This window comes from Triturus cristatus, chromosome 3_2 (genome assembly GCF_964204655.1).
Source record: "Triturus cristatus chromosome 3_2, aTriCri1.1, whole genome shotgun sequence".
Classification (NCBI taxonomy): Eukaryota; Metazoa; Chordata; class Amphibia; order Caudata; family Salamandridae; genus Triturus; species Triturus cristatus.
Genome location: NC_140584.1, coordinates 607,212,456 through 607,231,397, shown reverse-complemented (window position 1 = coordinate 607,231,397; position 18,942 = coordinate 607,212,456). Strand labels below are relative to the sequence as shown.

Below are 18,942 nucleotides of genomic sequence, written 5' to 3'. Positions count from 1 at the left end.
CTAGGAGTTGGAAGATCTCTATGTGAACACAGAGTTGGGAATGGACGCATTTTTCTAGGAGTTTGGCTAGGGTGGTGATGTTGGATATAGGGTGGAAATTGTTAAAGTTAGCCCTATCAGCATTAGTATTTTTTTAGTATGGGTAATACCTGAGCTGCTTTTAGGCACTCTGGGATCGAGCCCTGTGACAGGGAAGCCTTTACAATCCTTGTCCAGGTGGGGATGAGGACATTCTTGATTTCTTTGAAGATGGAAGGAGGCAACGGGTCACTGCAATGATTAGATGGGTTGATACTCTGAAGAATCTTGTTGATGTCTTTTTCACTGAGGGGAGTGAAGGTGCCGCATGATGTATTGTTCTTGGTGTTCAGGCTGAGCTTCTCAAAGAGGTCCGGAGGTGGTGCGGGCCCCGAAGATGGCAGTAGAGCCTTTTTAGAGGCGAGTTCAATGTTGATGAGACTTGCTTTTTCTGTGAAGAAAGCAGCCAGTTCGTCGCATGAGGGTGGGCTGCCTCCAGAATCAGAGTGGTTTGGAGCTACTACTGATTGCTGTTTAACCAGTTCAAAGAGTTTCTTGGGGCGGTTAGCGACCTAGTCAAGTTGGTATCTAAAGTAATCTGCCTTAGCGTTCTTGATTAGTTTGTAGTAGGAGCTCCTAACATCTCTAAGAAGTTATATCCATTGTATATGAATGTTTCACTGCTCGGTCCCAATATTTTAGTTTCGGTGGGGAGTTTTTAGTCCAATAGTTAAAATACCTATTATCTTATCGATAAAATTTGATAAAATAATGGTTTCTTTTTGGTGGTATGCATTTATAATAATTTGTGGGTCAATCACTCGGGCTCTTCCCTACTAAAAAATACACCATTAAATAAGTTGGCCAAAAACGGGGTCAGTTGACCATCGAATACTTTCATTAATTTAGATTGAATACAATCCGGCAAGCCTCATGTGAAAAGGCCTGCGTAACCCCTTATGCCTGCTTCAAGCAGATGTAAGGATTTGATGCAGTGAGGCCGTAGAAGTGGTGCAGTGAAATCGCATAGACACTTCTACGAGCCTTTTCTGTGATGGAAGGCCCACCCTGCATATAGTATACCCGTCACAGGTATAATGTAGCGCAGAGGTTTACAAAGTGACGCATCTGCCTAGATGCGTCACTTTGTAAATATGGCGCAGTGTGGTGCATTTTTTATTCCACCGCAGCATCACAAAAAGTGACGCAACTGCGGCGTAAGGGTCTCATAAATAAGGCCCAAAGTATTTCAAAGTATTTCCACACTTACCAGATAGCAGCTTCATCTCTCTCGCACACATGCACTGTACGCTGGACTAGCAGTGGCATTTTTCACATAAAAACACACACTATCTCAGCCTTGCTTTAAAGGAGGGCAGTGGACATGCTGTCTCAACTGGCTGCATGACTAGCATGCTTCTGGAAACCTCTACAGCTTAGGATGTCAACTGTGGCGAACTTTACTGCTGTCAAAGTAAACTTACAAGCATTGGCAAACCCAACAGCCTGGCTTGCATTTTACGTCTTGACTAAAATATTTTTTCAAAAGCCTGCTGCAGTGAGAATCAAAACTAAAAAATGATTGCTTTGTGTGTACGATGCATCTACAAATAAGTAATTTCATGTGTTATGATTCAAAGTTCCTTTGAATTGTAAAATAACTCTGCATGCACTGCAGTGCACTCTGTCGGAAGCAGGATGATACACCACAAAGCTAGAAGCATTAGGTGAAAGAGAAATACTCCTATGGGAACAGCCAAAGCCCACTAGGTGTATATTTTAAAGAGTTGGCAACAATTGATCGAGCCAAACCTTAAAACGATAAACATGCCCACCTAGTATAAATCCATGACACTCTGGCAAACATCTTCTCGGTGAGTCAAATGTGACTGACCTGCTGAGTTCTCTGTGGAGACACTAAAGCATCTGCCCAGGATCTGGCTGGAAAATGTGTCATCCATGACCCATTAACATCTGGAGAAGATGGGGCTTATTTACAAGCCCCTTGCGCGCCCATAAGTCACTTTTTCCCATATTAAAAGTGACGCACAGGCGGTGTAAGGGGCTTGTTAATAAGCCCCGAAGTTCCTTGGTTTTAAGCGTCCAGCGTTGTTGTGCCTTAAGATCCCACACAAATGTTCAGAATGGATGTAAAGATTTTATTTAGTGCACGAAGATTGAGGCTAGATGCAGACATTTACTTTTAGGAAGAAATTCCCAGAAATGTTTAAATCTAACGGGCTGATTTAATTCTTGGCAATAAGGATGCTCCATCATACCAGTGAGGAAGTATCCTTATCGCCAAGAATGCAGTCCGCCTGCCGAATTTAAATGTGGGTGGACCTTAGGGTTAATCACGGCAGAGACTACTCCATCTCTGCGTTGGTTTATCCACTCTCAGGGCCTTGCGGGGTAAAGGCTGTTGGAGGCTGACCTGCCATTCCACCCACCAACCCACCTAATTTAGATAGGCAGAATGACAGGTCACCTTTCACTGCCCATCACCTCCAGGAAAACCTTGGTGGTAAGGGGCAGTGAAAACTGCTAAATGCTACTCTCACCATGGGAGAGTGCTCCCATGGGAAGGGGAACATTCTATTTTTTATTTTCATACTGTTCATTCCTTCCTTTTTTTTTTTTTTTTTTTTAAAAACCTTTATTTGTGCATAGTAAAAGAACAAATACGGGCCTACAACCATCAGGCCGGCCACAATACGGTTGAGCACAGAGACAAACAGTACATCCCCTGTGCGTCAAGGTCAAGATTAGCAATGATTCAGGATTCATACACTGGAGGGATCCTTGACACCAGGGGAAGGAGAAGTGAAGGTTAATTTTAAGGTTTTCAAAAAAATTTTTATCGAGAAAGAAATCAGTAAAGGATAGAAACAAGGAGATTCGAGTCCGCGAGTCGGCTTCATACACTGGAGAGCAGCAGCATCATTAAAACAGCCATAGAAAATCTCATACAGTAAGGCGATGCAGTTAGATAACAGGATCATCACAGTAGTAAATACGCACCCCCTAAAAGCCGCCCCCACTCAATCCACCCCACACCCGGACCCCGAATCGAAACAAGTATAGCGCAGAGACATGAAAGAAAGAGGCCCATAGAACTAAAAAGAAACAGTAAATTACCCCCCCACCCTACACCAATGCGGAGGCTATGGCCTGCCCCCCCCCCAGCATAGTGCCTGTCGCCCAATGAACCCGAAATATAGACGAGAGAGAAAGTAGGAATAGAGTAAAGAAACTAAGAGAAGAAAGAAGAAAGGAGGCGGGGAGGAGCCCACGTATCCTCGGAGCGCCCGACACCACCGGCCAACCAAGCCTCCACACACTGAAACCCCACTACACCCAAAGGCGGTCGTGTGAAGATAGCATGTAACAACAAGGAAATGAAGGCAGACAGATCGCGACGAGTGCGCACAACATATGCAAACAATTCCAGTCCCAGTCCAGCCCGTCCGTGAAACTATGATGATAGAAAGTAATCTAGCCCTGGCCCGATCGCGGGCTTACGATTAGACCCGCCCCCTCGTGAATGCCCCGCATCCCGAACAGACAAAGACAATATGGCCGCTTGGAAGAAGATGGAGAAGTAGAGTCACAAAATGGCCGCCGATCATCTATTGAGGTCCCCTTGCACACCATATAAAATCCAGACCTGGCTTGTAAAGTACATGAGTTCCACATAAAAGGAGCCGTAGGCCACCGTGAACGGTTCCTCGAGGTCGTCAGGTGTAGTTCAGCTGGAAGGTCCTGCGGGCACGGTGAGGCAGGCAACAACAAAGCAGGCAGCAATGACCGGGGAATCAAAGTATCCGCCATTGAGCAGGAGAGCGATTGATCCTGAGCGCCGGGAAAGCCAAACGCAGACACCAGTGGAGCACCGCTACACCCAGTCGTTACTTCCCCGCAGGAGGACCACAGCACTGGCAGACTCACGTCTTGTTGATCACAAACGGGGCGCTCACGACCCGCAGCAGACAGTGTAGAGTCGAACCGCTCACTCAGCGTTTGCAAGCCGACACACAATTGCAGACGAAAGTCCCGCAGGGCAGCCAGAACGGAGCCGTATGTCAGCGGAAGCTGCGCCCCCACAGCGGCAGCAATCCGGGACGGCACTGGGGAGCTGGAGTCTGGTAGAGGGAGGGCGAAGCGGGCAGCGGGCGAGACCGGAGCATCACCCCCCAGCAGCGAGCAGGCAATCAGCGCCATGTTTTACCGCTGAACGGTACCGTGGCCAGGGGGGGGATCGTGACAAGGAGGCAATTCCCAACAGGTCTGCGCCGCAACAGGTGAAAGCCAACAGTCGCTTCCCCTCCCTCGGGCTCTCTTGCAGCCGACTAGACCATAGAAGAAGGGGGTCTGCAGCCTTCCACAGCGTGGTCCACAGAGCGGGGTAGGAGACCCGTCACGCCGGGGCTTACCCTCTAGCTCCAGCCCGTCAGGTGCAGGGTGCAGGAGGTGTCCGGGCGTCTCTCCCCCGGCTCCTCCGGCGACCGTCCGTGGCGTGAGGCGGGATCGGGACCTCGGGGCTCAGATTTGCACCAGCGGGTCCGGTGACTGCGACGCTTCCAGGGGGCCGGCCGAGGCCACAGTAGAGCAGGGGTCCAGTGCGGGGAACAAAGGCACCAAGAACTCCGGCATCCGGGCGGGCTAAGACTTCGGGAAAGCGGCGGCGCAGTCAGCGCGTCGTCGCACGCGTTGCACCTCGAAAATCGGCAAGGATAGGAATCAGGATGATAGTCCGAGGCCAAGGGCCGACGGAGCCGGGCGCTCAAGCGACTGCTCCGGTCGCCATCTTGGCTCCTCCTCCCATTCCTTCCTTGATGACCAATATGGAGCGTATTAAATTGAACCCTTGCTGAGGCTGGTAACCTATGAAGTGGTCTCAACAAAGGGGCAGCCATATCAAACTTACGGCTACACATGTCAAGTTACCCAGTCTCATTTTGTAGCATCGAGAGACACTTAATAGGGAACCTGCGAAGTCTAAAGATATAAAGAATTATCTGCTGCAACGACTACTGGTATCTTCTGGTATCACCTGGAACATTCACAGAGTCCAAAGCATTCTTTGCAATAGGACAAGCCTCATGGACTCTCTATTCTTAGACAATGTTGGAAAAGCATTAGGCCTTACTCTTGCATTAGATACATGACCCAAAGAAGAGTCTACTTCTTGCTGATTAGCAAGGTAAGGGATTCCTCACCATTGATCTAAACTTCAGCAGTACAGTAATGCAAAGAGTACGCACGGGGGCCTGCACCACATCTCCAGTTTATCTGTGTGGGACTCCAGAACACCGCAGTAACTGGGACGGACACACATCATATGGCTTGAGCAAGACATCAGTCACGTTGGCATGTATACCCACTTCTAGCATAAACAGCAATTACAAGCCGAGAGGGGATTGAGTCCTTCTCAAAAGTGTAGCGTGGTAGTTGTAGTCTATGGAGTGTATGGTTGGCACAATATCATTTACTAAACTACCTAAACTGTAGCTCTGATCAAAATGTGACATCAGTTTTAGAAGCAGGCAAAATTTCTGGTCCTGACTTCTGCCTTGGCACTAAAGAGATTGCTATGTGTGCCGTCAGAGGCAGTGAAGGAACACCATAAGGCACAATGTAACAAATACATTCACACAGTCCCTGCAGACTAGCAGCTTCAGCTGCAGCCACCCTTCGTCTTGAGTTCAGCATTGGGCAAATTCTCTATATGCCCCTCCATTTTGAACCTATTCTATGTCACTGATCTACCCGTTATCTGTGTTGCCATTGCCATGAATTTGCACTATGGACCAGGCTCAAGGGTACTGAGGACAATCAAGCTCTAAAATGGATACGGATCGCTACAACATTTCCCTTCCCATTCCAAGAATCTTTCCCTTTTTGGCAGCAGCTTGCACTAAAGACGACACTGCCTCCTCCTCGCTGGAGGCCAGGCTCAACACCAACTCCAGGACTTATTCAGTAAGCGACTCCAAATATCTCGCTGGTTCATCCTCATGGTCCGGTGATAGAATACTTTTTTCCCTGTTTTGATTGGAATACTTATATTTGGAAGATGAATCTTCACTCTGGGATCTCGATTTCTTATTTCTATGTTTCTTTGTAGCTGATCCCCTCTAATGTCCTCCTCCTCTTGTACACAGTGACTATGATGGAAGTGTTATAAGAGGCAAGAACAAGCCATTCTTCACTCTCATTAGCTTCACTATCTAAAGCTAAAATGTAACAAATAATCAGTTTTCTCCTCTTGAGCAGCGATACACCAGGTAGATGGGTCATGGGCGTCAATCTTGGACCTCACCTTTTGCAGCAACTCTTGAAGCATGAAAGACATTTACTCATGGTGAGGAGCCAAAGTACAATTAATAAATAAGAAAAAGCTAAATGGCTTTTGAAATCGACTGACCTTTAGTGCTAGTGGACATGGCTTCTAGCATGTCTGTGGTCCCAACACCTGAGTGACCGACAGGAAACGGACGAAGAAGGTAGCAGGGCTATTTATGTACAATGGGTCTGTTCCAGGTTATGCAGCATAAGTGTGATGTCCTTGGACAGATGTAGCACTGAGTTTCAAAAGTTGCTGGGGCCCCTTACTGGCGCAAGGTCACTTCAAGGATAAAAAATCCGCAGTTGAAACAAAGTGCCAAGAGACCCTTCATGCTGAATGTGTTTTCTACAAAAACACCTGTTTATGTGCTTGTGTGATTCACGGTGTGAAATAGTCGTAACCCCACGCACTTTATAATTTCTTTTGATGCAAACCCTCCTTCAAGTCTAACTTATATTTTCTTTCCTTCCTTTGCCAGGGAAGTTCCGGGAACAGTTCAAAGCTGCCTTCTCCTGCTGCTTTGGCCACTTTGCGGTAATGAGTAGGCAATCCGCTAGTCAAAAGAGCCTCACCACACACTGCAAGAGGCACAGCACCTCCAAAGCCTCTGAGCAGGTGGTGTTAACCAGCATCACCACTGGCCTGACATAAGGATGGCAGATCCTGCATCGTCTTGGGTGGCCGCTGCAGAGCCAGCTGTGATCCTCCAGCCAGGAACCTCCTTCAGGGAAAGGACTCATGGCACTGCAAGGCATTTGGGACTCTTGCCTTTTCTCCTCCATCCTTGGGCTGCCAAGTACCAAGATCATCTTATCAGGAAGGCAATGTCAAGCACAACCGGATGTCCTAGCAGCAGTAGCAGCGACGTCAACAGAAGGGGACACAGCTAGGAGCAAGAGGCTCTCATGGCAAGAAGGGTTTGGAGATTACCACATTGCAAGCTTAAGAGGGCAACCACCAGTCTCTCTATCTGACAGGCACAAACAAACAAAAGGTTAACAAAACATATGCAATGAGAACATGCAAGTTCTACAGGCAGAGTTCCTCTGCAAGTGTCACTTGAGTGGCAATACTTCATGCTGCGACTAGTAAGTAACCTCTATGCGCTGTCACGAGAGAAACTAAAGCTGCCCATAATACACTGTAAACTGGCTGTGGAGAAAGAGGTGTTGTAACCACCCAGAAGTTTGTTCGTAAATGAACCTGTACCTGGTAAACAGGCAACTTTAAGGCGTTTACAGAAGCCCTTGGCACCAAACAGTTTAAACAAACACAGGTCATGGCCAAACCTGCTTGTCTCCCTGCGCCTTTCTTATAGTTTACATCTGATGAGACGATGGAATGACACACTAGTGTACACCGCTGAACCAAAACGGAGTAACCTGTGCCAGATTTTCCGGGCGAACACACACTATGCAAACGATTCACATTTAGAGAAACTCTATGTACGTTTATCCATGTAGATATTCTTTAAATTTGGAATACACCCGGTCCTCGTGGGCTAACACTGAAGACCTCAGAAGAAAGATTCATATATGAATTTGATCTGGAGTATAAATAGATGATTACCATAAGGGGCAGTCAGGGGCAGGAAGTGGAGGGGTTAACTGATGCAATGGACCCATGGGACAGTGAGAGAGGCTTTGGGACAGGGTGAATGACATGCAGCTACACTCTTAAAGTTGTAGACAGAGAGGATAGAAGTAACAATAGGCATCACCAGCCACACTGTCCTTGCACACTAATATGTCCTTGCTGTCAAACTAATACATGAAATTACTATAACTCTCCCTCCAAGCTTATCAATCCACCCCAAATTTGAATCTAACTCCCGACCCTTCTCCCAATTCCACAACTTTCTTAATCAGTGCATTTAATATCCTCCAAGAGGCCAATAGAGGTCCAGTACAGGCTATACCGATCCGCTCTACTGGTCTTCTATAACCCAGGCCTATCGGTCTCACAGCCAGCCTGCCCACACGTGTACCGCAGGGCTGACCCTCTCCTGGTGCCTTCAATTTCTTCTACCCACTTTTCTCAACTAATCATAAATTGTAAATACTACTCATCACTTTTGTTCTCGTGTGACTTTCAACTAACACCCCTGCTGGCACATTCACACAGCCTTCCCTATATACTCCTTTCTGCTCTCACCAATGCAGACTAAATCCTCACTTTAAACCCGGCCTATGGGACGGCATTCTTTGAGGCAGCTGTTATAGTTCATGTACCAGGTCTCTATTTATCAGGGTTAACTTCCATTCTTTACACTTGAACTCCTCAATGCAATTCATCTCCTTATGCAGAAGTTTTAAAACATTCCTGAACTATACCACCCAAAACCTTTCCTTTGTACTCTCTAGCAAATGAGCCCTCAGTCGCATTGTTATGGCTGTGTAAGAAACCTTCTTACATTTTACCTCTTTTTGTCCACTGCCATACTCCCTATTCCCCCTCCTTTTGAATTCTTTCCACCGATAGGCCTTCACCTCATAAACTTCCTTCAGTGGGTGAATCACAGCCTTGTCAACACACTGTTTGGGTACTGCCCTAATTGCCCCCCAGTTTCTTTCTCATTTTCCGCCTCCGCCTTTCCCCACGTCCCTTCCCCTTTTCCCTTTGTTCTAGGTATTTGTTTAAAAATTGACACCCTCCCATGTGACAGTTTGCGAATTGGTCAACTTGCTCCCTTTCATTCCTCCCCTCTAGGCTACATCCACTTGAAGCTCGCTCTCTGCCCTGCCTGTCTCACCGTCTCCACACATGGACCACCACAGCCCACATTTTCCCCTGCCCCTGACTTCTTTCCTTCTGACGGCTCTACATCCCACATCTCCCCTTCCCGCTGACATATTCTTGTGAACAATGCCATATCCCAGCCACTGCCCCTTCTATGTCCCTCAGTCTTTACCAAAGACCCTCTCTCTCTGCTTGCATTCCTTGCCTTGACCCCACTGTTACTCAATCCCCCTTCCATGCCATCAGTTTCCTCTCAGCTGCCCTTTCTTTTAGTACTACCCATTTTCTGTATTCCCCACTCTCCTCCATGTCATTGTCAAAATCTGTGCAGCACATCCGTCATCTCACACCTTCCTATCACTATCTTCATTGACGCTCTCTTTGGTCAAGTACACCCCCTTTGCTCCTAAATGGCCTCCTGACATTGTGCAGCACAACTTGCCCACTCCATGGCTGTTATCACAACGCCCATCATCTCATTCCCCTCACCTTCTTTGTCTGCCTGTTTGAGTGCTCTCACCATATTTGTGAACTTACGTGGCCCTGTCCCTAGTCTCTTCCATAGAAGAGGCTTTCTCATTTTCCATTGCTGCCAGGGTTCCAGATTGCTTATGTGTGACATTTTTATAATTCCAGTGTAATTATGAATGACATTCAATGACTACGAGTGACACTTTCTCGCGAGCAAAATCAAGCAATGAAGACGAGGGAAACATTTTAATATCAGAAATTACACCCATTTGTGCAACGAGAAACTTTAGAAAGACCTTAAAACTGCTACAAAGCACCAGAAATGATCATAGCTGCCAAGTTTTCAAATTGCTTCTGTGTGACATTTCCATGAATCATGTGTATTTATGAGTGACATTCAGTGACCAAATGTGTAATACTTAGAATGACACTTTCTTGCGAGTAAAACCAAGCAATGGAGTGCACAGAAATTGCAAAATATCAGAAATGACACACTTTTGAGCAATGAGAAGTTCTAAAAATATATTGAAACTGCTGCAAAACCCCTGAAATGGAAGATTAAGACTTGCTTTTTATTGAGCACTAAATGTCTGAATGGTTTGTGGCAGCCTGTCTTATATTGTGTGTATTACAATTTGAAACAATGTATTCACAGTGCTTTTAGTCGCAGGCTGTGAAATTGTAGCACTATAATACAGAAGTCACTATTTTCCAGTACACCAAACATGACTCAATTCTGTTTCACTCTGGTTACTCATGAAATCTATTCAGTGAGTGCATTAACCAATTGAATTAATGGTGAAAATGCCTGCCTTCATGGTGAACAGCACAGGTTATCAGTGGCAGCCCTTTTGGATTAATGCACTTCCTGTGTTATTCATGGATCTCCTATGTTTATGCCAGTATGTCCCACTCACACACTGCCCCATACTTATTCTATAGGTGGGGCAGCCAGATTAAATCATTCTAACATTCGGCCCATGTGTGATCCTCAGCAGCTCTGCAGAGACTGATGTACACCATGCTCTTTATATTCTCTACTTTTTAGTAGCCCTAATGACTCCCTAGTGTCCCACTCTAACCCACGAAGACCAGAACTCCGCTTGTATGTGCTTGCTACACATCACAGGCTATTTCCACTCACATATCCCATGTGTGTCTGCGAAAGAGGCGCGCCCAAGAAAGGTACCCAAAAGAGAATGACACCGATCGAGCTCTGCAGCGGGGGACAATGGATGCACACTCCACAGTGTGTGTTGCCGCATTAATGTGCGGAAAATCAGCTTTTATCAAAGGCATAGAAGCACAACTGCACCTGCCGCCTGAAACTCTAACATACACACATAACACATTGTCTGAAACATGACCGCTGGTCCACACGTGCACACACTGTGAATCATAAGATCATCTGTATCCATCTATAATGTTTATGTCATAAAATACAAGAAGCCACGGTAGTAATACCTCAGTTACAGGTGAAGCTCTTAAGTTATCACACTGTGTGTAGGTAGGTAGGTTGCCTGTGTTTTTCTTTTACATTGCGATATGTAGTGCTGCTTAGCTTTTTCACACTGAAAACAAAACAAAACTATCATAAAAATAAAAATTAGGTATGTGAAACTATTCCCTCACCTGTCAGAGCAGACAAATTCAGATCCCGGCGGGAGCTTCTAACTAGTCTGTCCTTCATACTGGCCCCAATCAGGACCGGACTGGCCGTAGCGGGCACTGGGCAATCCCCCGGTGCGCCGCACGGGTGGGGTCGGTTTTGGGCCCCCAGGGGCCGTTTTTGTTACAGGGTCGTTTTTGCAGCATAGCTGCAAAATCGGCACTGTAACAAAATCGGCCGAAAACCGGCCCTGGCAAAGAGCTCGGCGGCACACTGGGGTGCCGCCGCGCTCTTTGCCAGGGTCGGTTTTGGTTCCCAGTCCGGCCCTGGCCCCAATGCGCTGTTGTACCCTCTGCGGTCTGCCACTGGACTCATGCGTCATTTCTCACATTCTCCCTTACGCATGGGGTTCATGAGGCTCAGGGCCGTTTCTAGGTGTTTTGCCGCCCTACGCGAGAATTGAAAAATGCTGCCCCCCCCCTTTAAAAACGCTACTCGAATTAAAGGCAAGAAGAACATTCATGCAAGCTCTTAGCTGAATAGACAGTCTTCTTCACAACAGGCGGTATTTTTTTCCGGTTGAAAGGAGAACGGCAAACTTTTTATTTTTTTTATTTTTACAGTAATCATTCACTTCTTAAGATCAGGCGACGCTGGCGCTGTTTAAGGTTGCACCATCTCAGCATTTAGGCTTTCGTCTCGAGGGATAAATGTTCATAGTTTAGGATTGTTGGCACAATGTGTATGAACTTTGTTTTACTCCTATGTATGTATTCATAAAGGCTTGGATATCCGTTCCTTAAACTCCTTTCAAAATTATTAATATTTGATACAAACATGTTTAATTACTTACGTGATGAAAAAGGTACCCTTGCTATTTTTATTTGCGTTTGTTCAATATAACTTCGCCAAATTTCTTTTCAGAAAACATGTGCTCGCTGCTTTCCAGCAAACTCACTTTAAATACTTACTTGCAATACTTATTTTTACAGGTTTTAAACAGTTAAGTTAGCTTTTTAGGAAACATTTACTCCAGGCTGACACTCCCATTCACATTGTAAACATTTCCTGCAAAAATAGTGTCTAAAGGTGCTTCTTTTGTCACGTAGTTGATGGTCTCGACATGAAAAGCAGTAATTGTAGTGCATTATGGGCGCCATTGTTTACTGCTGAAGCGCTAGCCTAGTTTTCTGCCTTTTATAAAATAATTAATACAACATTAAATAAAATGTCAGCATTAGGCCACTTTTTAAATATATTCATTTTTATTGTTAAACGCATTTTTGATGAAATTCTTGGTACAGAACCTCAGCACTCCACCTAGTGACTATATGAGTTGCTACACTTGTATATCTATTACTACTCTAATGAATTTTTATGACCATCCCTACTTAGTAAAACTAAATTTTGTCAAGGTCCCCCAAATGCAGTTAGCAGCTAAAATGTTTAATAGTGAACACAGAATACTGCTGGCCTAGCATGTAAGAAGTTAGGGGAAATTTGTAGGTAAAATCAAAGCTAGCAGAACAAACATGATATTTAATGGTACAATTCCACACCCGCCTCAACCAAATAGTAATGCTATAGAACAGACACCGCACCACACCGCACTGCAAGGTTCCCGCATAACTGCAAAGAATAGATAATGGATAGTTGGGTGACCAGAAACTTCGCTAACACACAACGTGCAGGGAGAGCACATACAGCAGCAATGCAAGATTTCCCTCACAGAACAGGTAACGAATAGATAGCAGAAGTGCAAGCTTTTGTCGGAATCAAACAGTTTTAAATTGGGCAACAGGGGGATTCCCAAACTCATGTTTTCTGCCGCCCTCTCCCTTTTGCCGCCCTAGGCGGCCACCTAGTCTTGCCTAATGGTAGAAATGGCCCTGATGAGGCTCTCACCTCAGGCTACTCCTTGCTGAGTCGTTCAGCGACGACCAAGGAGGAGACAGAGGGGCAGATTTACAAGCCTCTTGCGCCACTTTTGCGTCACTTTTAACATAGAAAAAGTGACGCAAATCGGAGCAAGGGGCTTGTAAATCTTCTAAAGAGTGTGTGTAGATAAGACAGAGGGCGGAAGTGACCGCACGAGAGAGAGATAACATGAGTATATGTTTCTGTTTTACGCGCTACGTTATATGATGTCTGATACTCTTCATTTTGCTCCTTGTTAGTAGTTATTGTAAACAGACGTTGTGAGCAGCCACGGCCGCTGCAGGTAAGAGCGGTGTGGCGGTGGGGCTGGCTGGGGGAGGCTGGGGGAGGCGGGGGGGGGGGTGATTGCGAGAGATGACCACGAAGGGAAATTAAAGAAATAATTAATTTTCCCTCGTGGTCGTTTCTTGAAATCCCTCCCCACCCGGCCCACCGCTCTTACCTGCAGCGGCCGCAGCTGGTGGTTAGACCTTCCAAAGAGAGCGGTTCAGAATAGATGGATGCCAGGGAACTGCTTTTAAGATGCTGGTGTGTTAATGTATGTGGGAATTAATAAATGCTTTGGGCAAATACATGTTGCTTTTGTCAACAAAAGAAAAGTTATTACAGATATCGAGGGCCCTTTTCAAAGTGCCACAGGCACTAGTAGTGAAGGCAGCGTAAGGACGAGGTGCAGCAGTTTGTAACCTAACACCCCAATTAGCAGCCCAGCCCGCTCAGGAAAATCCAGAAGTCGGGGTTGCATCTCAGAGAGGCGAGCAGGGCTGGTAGTATCTTTTTTTGCACATGAGAAAAATACAATGTATCCCCGTATGCTGTGTCACCATGGCAACGAGTCCTCCAGGCCTGGCACAGGCAGGCTTAATTTCTTCCCAGGCAGAGTTGTAGTGCAGAGATTCAGTGCTGTGCACGAGGTACTTTTAGAGCGCCTCATGACCCCCCAAAGCATGTCAGAGAGCTATACCGGTGTGATCAATGCATTTTAATGCGGTGATGCGGACGCCAGCATCAAAATGCGTTAGTCTAACTCCTGATGCGGTGTACTTGACAGGGCTGTTTTCTGTCCTGACATAGTGGTACCCTTGCCCCCTTTTTCCCATCTTCACCTACCTGCATCGAGCCTGTTGTTAAAATCCATATTAATAGGGGTCAATGAATTGGCTACTTCCCCATTCCACTCCATCCCTGCCACTCTCTCTCATGCCGCACCCAACCTTTAATTTGGCGAAGGGAGCGGTGAGTGGTGTAGCCCATCATGACTCTCTCATGCCAGTATCCATGGTCAGGGAATTCTCCAGCTAAACCCCCTGAATTCCTGCAACCTCTCATGCCCTGCAACTCACTCCTTCGTTGCCTCCTCGTTTCTTTCCCCCTTTTTGGATTGCTATGCAACTGGAGTCCCTAACCCTTTGAACTCAAAGATACTTCTACAGATGAAAACTTCTTGGACTAAGTGGCATCTCCTGCGCCAGGGAAGGGCCATCAGAACCGGTCCGGCTCCGTTACTGTGCACGTCGAAAGAGCTCCTGTGCTTCACGGCCTCTTCATTTTGTGACACATGAAAGAGTTATTTAATCCTTCAGATCCATGCAATGGCTAGGCTACCGCGCCACTGGTTAAGAAGCTGCAGGTTCCCATTCTGCCTCCATTGTACCTGAACAGAAAGCATTGTGCTTTTTCCCAGCAATGTCAAAGGGTTTTACTGGGCACAGGTTAAAATTGTATGTGGGGCATCCAACATGGCATGAGCGCCTGTTTTAAGTTAAAAACTATTCTCCAAGAAAGAGCAAACTTTTCAGCACCAGTATCAAATGACATGTAGTGGTATAAATGTATGAGGTCATTAATAACGAGAGAAGGCTTACTTCTAAATGTGTAAATACATTTTCCAGAAAAAGCACATGCAGAAATATTACCATCCATTGCCTCCACTCAGGGCCACTCATGCGATGCACTTAAGACACATGGCCAGTGAAGCTCGGGCTATGTGATTCCATTGATATGGGATGGAGAGGGAGGGCAGTCTGATGCACTACAAAGGGGGAGGAAAGGTAGTGTGATGCCATGGAGCACAGGACGGAGATAGAGGGCTAAATGAAACATTAAATGTACGGGATGCAGAGGGAGGACAATGTGATGCTCTGGAGACATAGAATGGGATGGAAGGCTATGTGATGGATTGAAGAGATGGGACAGGGATGGAGGGTTGTGTAATACACTGGAGCCATTAGGAGAGGTTGGGTTGTAGATGTATACCAGCAACATGAACATTGAGGGATGGTTGTGTGATGTTCTTAGATTACATGGCACAGAGGAAGGGTTGTTTTATTCGCCTGAGAGGTTCGAGATAGAGGAGGATGGCTTTGCGAATGTTCTGGAGCCATGAGACGGGGCTATGTGACTGTGTTAGTTGTGCTGCTCTTTACATGTACAGTCCTGTGTTGGGGAGGTGTTATGAAGTGTTTAACACCACACAGTGTGTATCACACATCCATGCACTCTGGAAGCTGGGTGAAACACCAGAAATAAAGGATTACAAAGGACCTCTGCACCCCATAAAGCTAGAGTGTCCTCCATGTGTTGTGGCTGAAAACCTAATAAGCCCTAGGTTGTCATCACTGGTGACAAAATACACTGGTGAGAAGGATGGACCTGCGGCACAACCACGCTTTCTAAAGTACACTCAACAGTAGGCATTACCCCACAGCACCTTGAGTCCCAGCAGATTATGGCTCATCGCACCCCATCCGTGATAGTAGGGGAACTCTTCTCTCTCCACAAACTTGTCAGAAGAGACTGAGGAGCTCCTGTATGGAAAACAAAAAACATATAATACACGAAGGAAGTAAAAGAAGACAATACCTATATTAACAGATCTGAAAGTGAAAGTAATAGAGAGGTGTGGCTGTAGAGAGGTGTGGCTCACTGGTTAGAGGCGGCTGACCCGTAAGCAGAGATTCGGCCAGGGACCAGGGTTCAATTCCCGACGCAGCAGGGTTGTGGACCAGGGTCAAAAAACGGACTCGTTAATTCTCGCCTCGGTACCTACTCTAACCAGGAACACACTCGGCAACTCTGGGCATTAAGCTTGCCTCATCTCTACAACGGCCCCCCACAGACGCCGGGGATGCCTGGTTTCACCTTGGAGACACCCAGAAAGGGACCATCTCACAGGGAAAGCCAGGACGGGTTCCCCAGCGGTCTTCAGCGCCGGGACACCTCCTTGTGAGGTAGCTGTTCGCGCTCTACAAAATGCTGTATTATTATTATTAAAAGTGGACTCTCCAACTACAACAAAAGGAATTTATGTTGGTATGGTGCCCCTTATGTGACAATCAGACTGACTACCTTTCACATTACCCAGTCAGCAATACTCACACTACTGCATACCAGACAGAAGATGCAAAAGAGCATTTACAATTGCTAGCTCAAGTGAACTGCCTCAAAAAATTGTCAATCAAGAGGTCTCTGTAGAATCGGGAAACAATGAATGTCTGCAACTAGCATCTGAGGTAGCTAGCATTAACAAATGGAAAAATGCCCTATCATGTTTTCAAAGTACAGACCATGAAAGCAGAAACACCACGATCTGCACTCTAGAAGGAATGCCACAAGTTGTGAGCTATTAATGAGGGTCTGGTACTTCGAGGTTTTTAGATTATAAATCCTCACTCGCTGTGATTCTGACTAATCTAGCAAGCACACCAGGGTCATCAAGGGATATAAAAAATAAAAGAGAGAATTCAACAGGAGGTCTGGTTGGCCAACAACCACATCCTGGTGGAGCAAATGATGATTGATAGTTGATGGTGCCAAGCTGGTGTTCAGATGGCCCGGTGACAATTAATATGAGTGTGAGGCACCATGGACGGACATTAGCACTGACTTGCTACAAGAAGGGAGATACCTGTTTAGTTCTTATTGATGCATGCATGAAATTTAGAGCTGTACAAATCATGACCTCAACATTCTTTCAAGGGTGTCAAACAAAGCCTGAAAATAAAATCATAGCTGCCAACAGTATCCTTGCCGTTCAGAAAATAAACAACATTCCTGACTTCAAAGGAGTTGGGATCTAGACATCCCTTGACACCCTTGGAGTATACCACAAGTAGATCACTCAACGATGGTGGGATCACGGGGTACACCCCAAAACCTTACCGCAAACTAATGCTCACAGGTTGATGAATCGGTGACGGTGTTAATCAACAATTGCATAAGGCAATGTGCCCCCCTAAGTAAAGCTCCTCCAAACACATCAAAAATATACTACATTGAATAAAGAACCACTCAATGTAGTATATTTTTGATGTGTTTGGAGGAGCTTTACTTAGGGGGCACATTGCCTCATGCAATTGTTGATTAACACCGTCACCGATTCATCAACCTGTGAGCATTTGTTTGCGGTAAGGTTGAATAAAGAACCACTCGGAAACAAATAGAAAGAGGGGCAAGATGGCGTCTGGGTGAGAGGACGCCGTAACACCGCTCTCACAGCTCTCTGCGACTCACCTTGGATTACTTGTCTACGGTCCCCACAGTAATGGAAGCAGTAATGGAAGTGCGTCAACCTTTGACACCGCTGACCGTAGAGCTCTCACGGTGTGAGTGAGGTCTGGCGAGGCGGTGAGGAGCTGGTCTGAGAGTAAGACCCGGGCAGTAGTAGCGGCTCTTCGGCTGTGGTTTCTCAGCTTTCGGCATTTCGGGTTGATTAACTAAGTGAACCCGGTATCCTGCTGCGGCTGCTGCATTGGCGCCGGAGCCCGCCGGAGGGGAAACGGACATTTTCCGTGCAGACCTCTGGACCCGGTGAGCAGTAGTAGCTCTCATCTGCATTCTCCAGCTGTGTTTACCGCAGGCGATGGAACCATGTGTGTTGCTCTGGAGACGGGGCTGAGAGCAGAAACTGGAGGTGAGGCTGCATTGAGCATGGAGTATGGCGGGGGTAATACCGTGCTACAGCTTTAGTTTGAGTTCAAGTTCGTGACTCTGTGGAAGTTAGTGTCTTACTACAGTCGCAGACACAGACACGTAAAGGAAATTCTTTGTATCATTACAGCGTGAGTTACGAGCAGTCTGCTGTCTGTTGTCTATCCACGGAACTTTTTACCGAACTACCGAACTTTTCTGTATGCCCTCAATTAGTTAAAGTGGCTGCTTTTATTTACTACTCCCTGTTTGGTGCTGAAGCCCTGAAACTTTCTCCTCTCTCTCTCCTCTGCTGCGTGGGGAGGGGGGGAATATTCATCACTTGTTTGTTGGAACTGCTGAGACTATTTAAAAAAAGCAAACCGTGTTCCTCTCTATCAGTTGCTGCTCAGCCTGGTCTAGGTAGTGCAGCCTTCTGCTTAATAAGGTCTGTAATCGGCCAGGATAAACGGATAAACGGATAAAAAAAAAAACATGCACCTCATATACCACGAATGGTAATTAAAGGATACTGAATTGAATACAAACTTAGTTATGCAGAGCTGAGTTAATTGAATGGGGCAGAGCTGAGCTGTGCTGAAGAATTTGGGCTCCTTGCAATGAGAGCTGGGTCAGTAAGGAGTAAAAATCTGTTTGGACAGCTGAGGCAGCAGTCAAAGCAGTCAAAGCAGAGATTAAAATTGGGAATCCGATTCATAAATGGGCATACACAGTTTATCTCTGGCCCTATCAGGTATCAATCGGCGAAAGCAACTATTCAAATCGTGCTTGGAAGCCATCACCTTACAAATGTTATAAACTACATATACAATGTACCTCGTGAGTCCAAAACACTGTTGAGATCACGGCTCCCTGTTCAAGCGAAGCTGCTTAATGGAGTGCGTGCCAC

At 46.3% G+C, this 18,942-nt stretch overlaps 1 protein-coding gene across 1 annotated transcript in view; it reads left to right on the top strand.

Annotated features, from left to right (window-relative positions):
- HCRTR1 (hypocretin receptor 1) overlaps positions 1 to 10,119 on the top strand; it is a 204,185-nt gene extending 194,066 nt beyond the window's left edge. The window contains exon 8 of the mRNA XM_085646848.1: positions 6,846 to 10,119. Coding sequence (XP_085502974.1) covers positions 6,846 to 7,018 — 173 coding nt within the window. The 3' untranslated portion in view covers positions 7,019 to 10,119. The remainder of the gene's footprint in view (positions 1 to 6,845) is intronic.
- Positions 10,120 to 18,942: the final 8,823 nt, after the last annotated feature.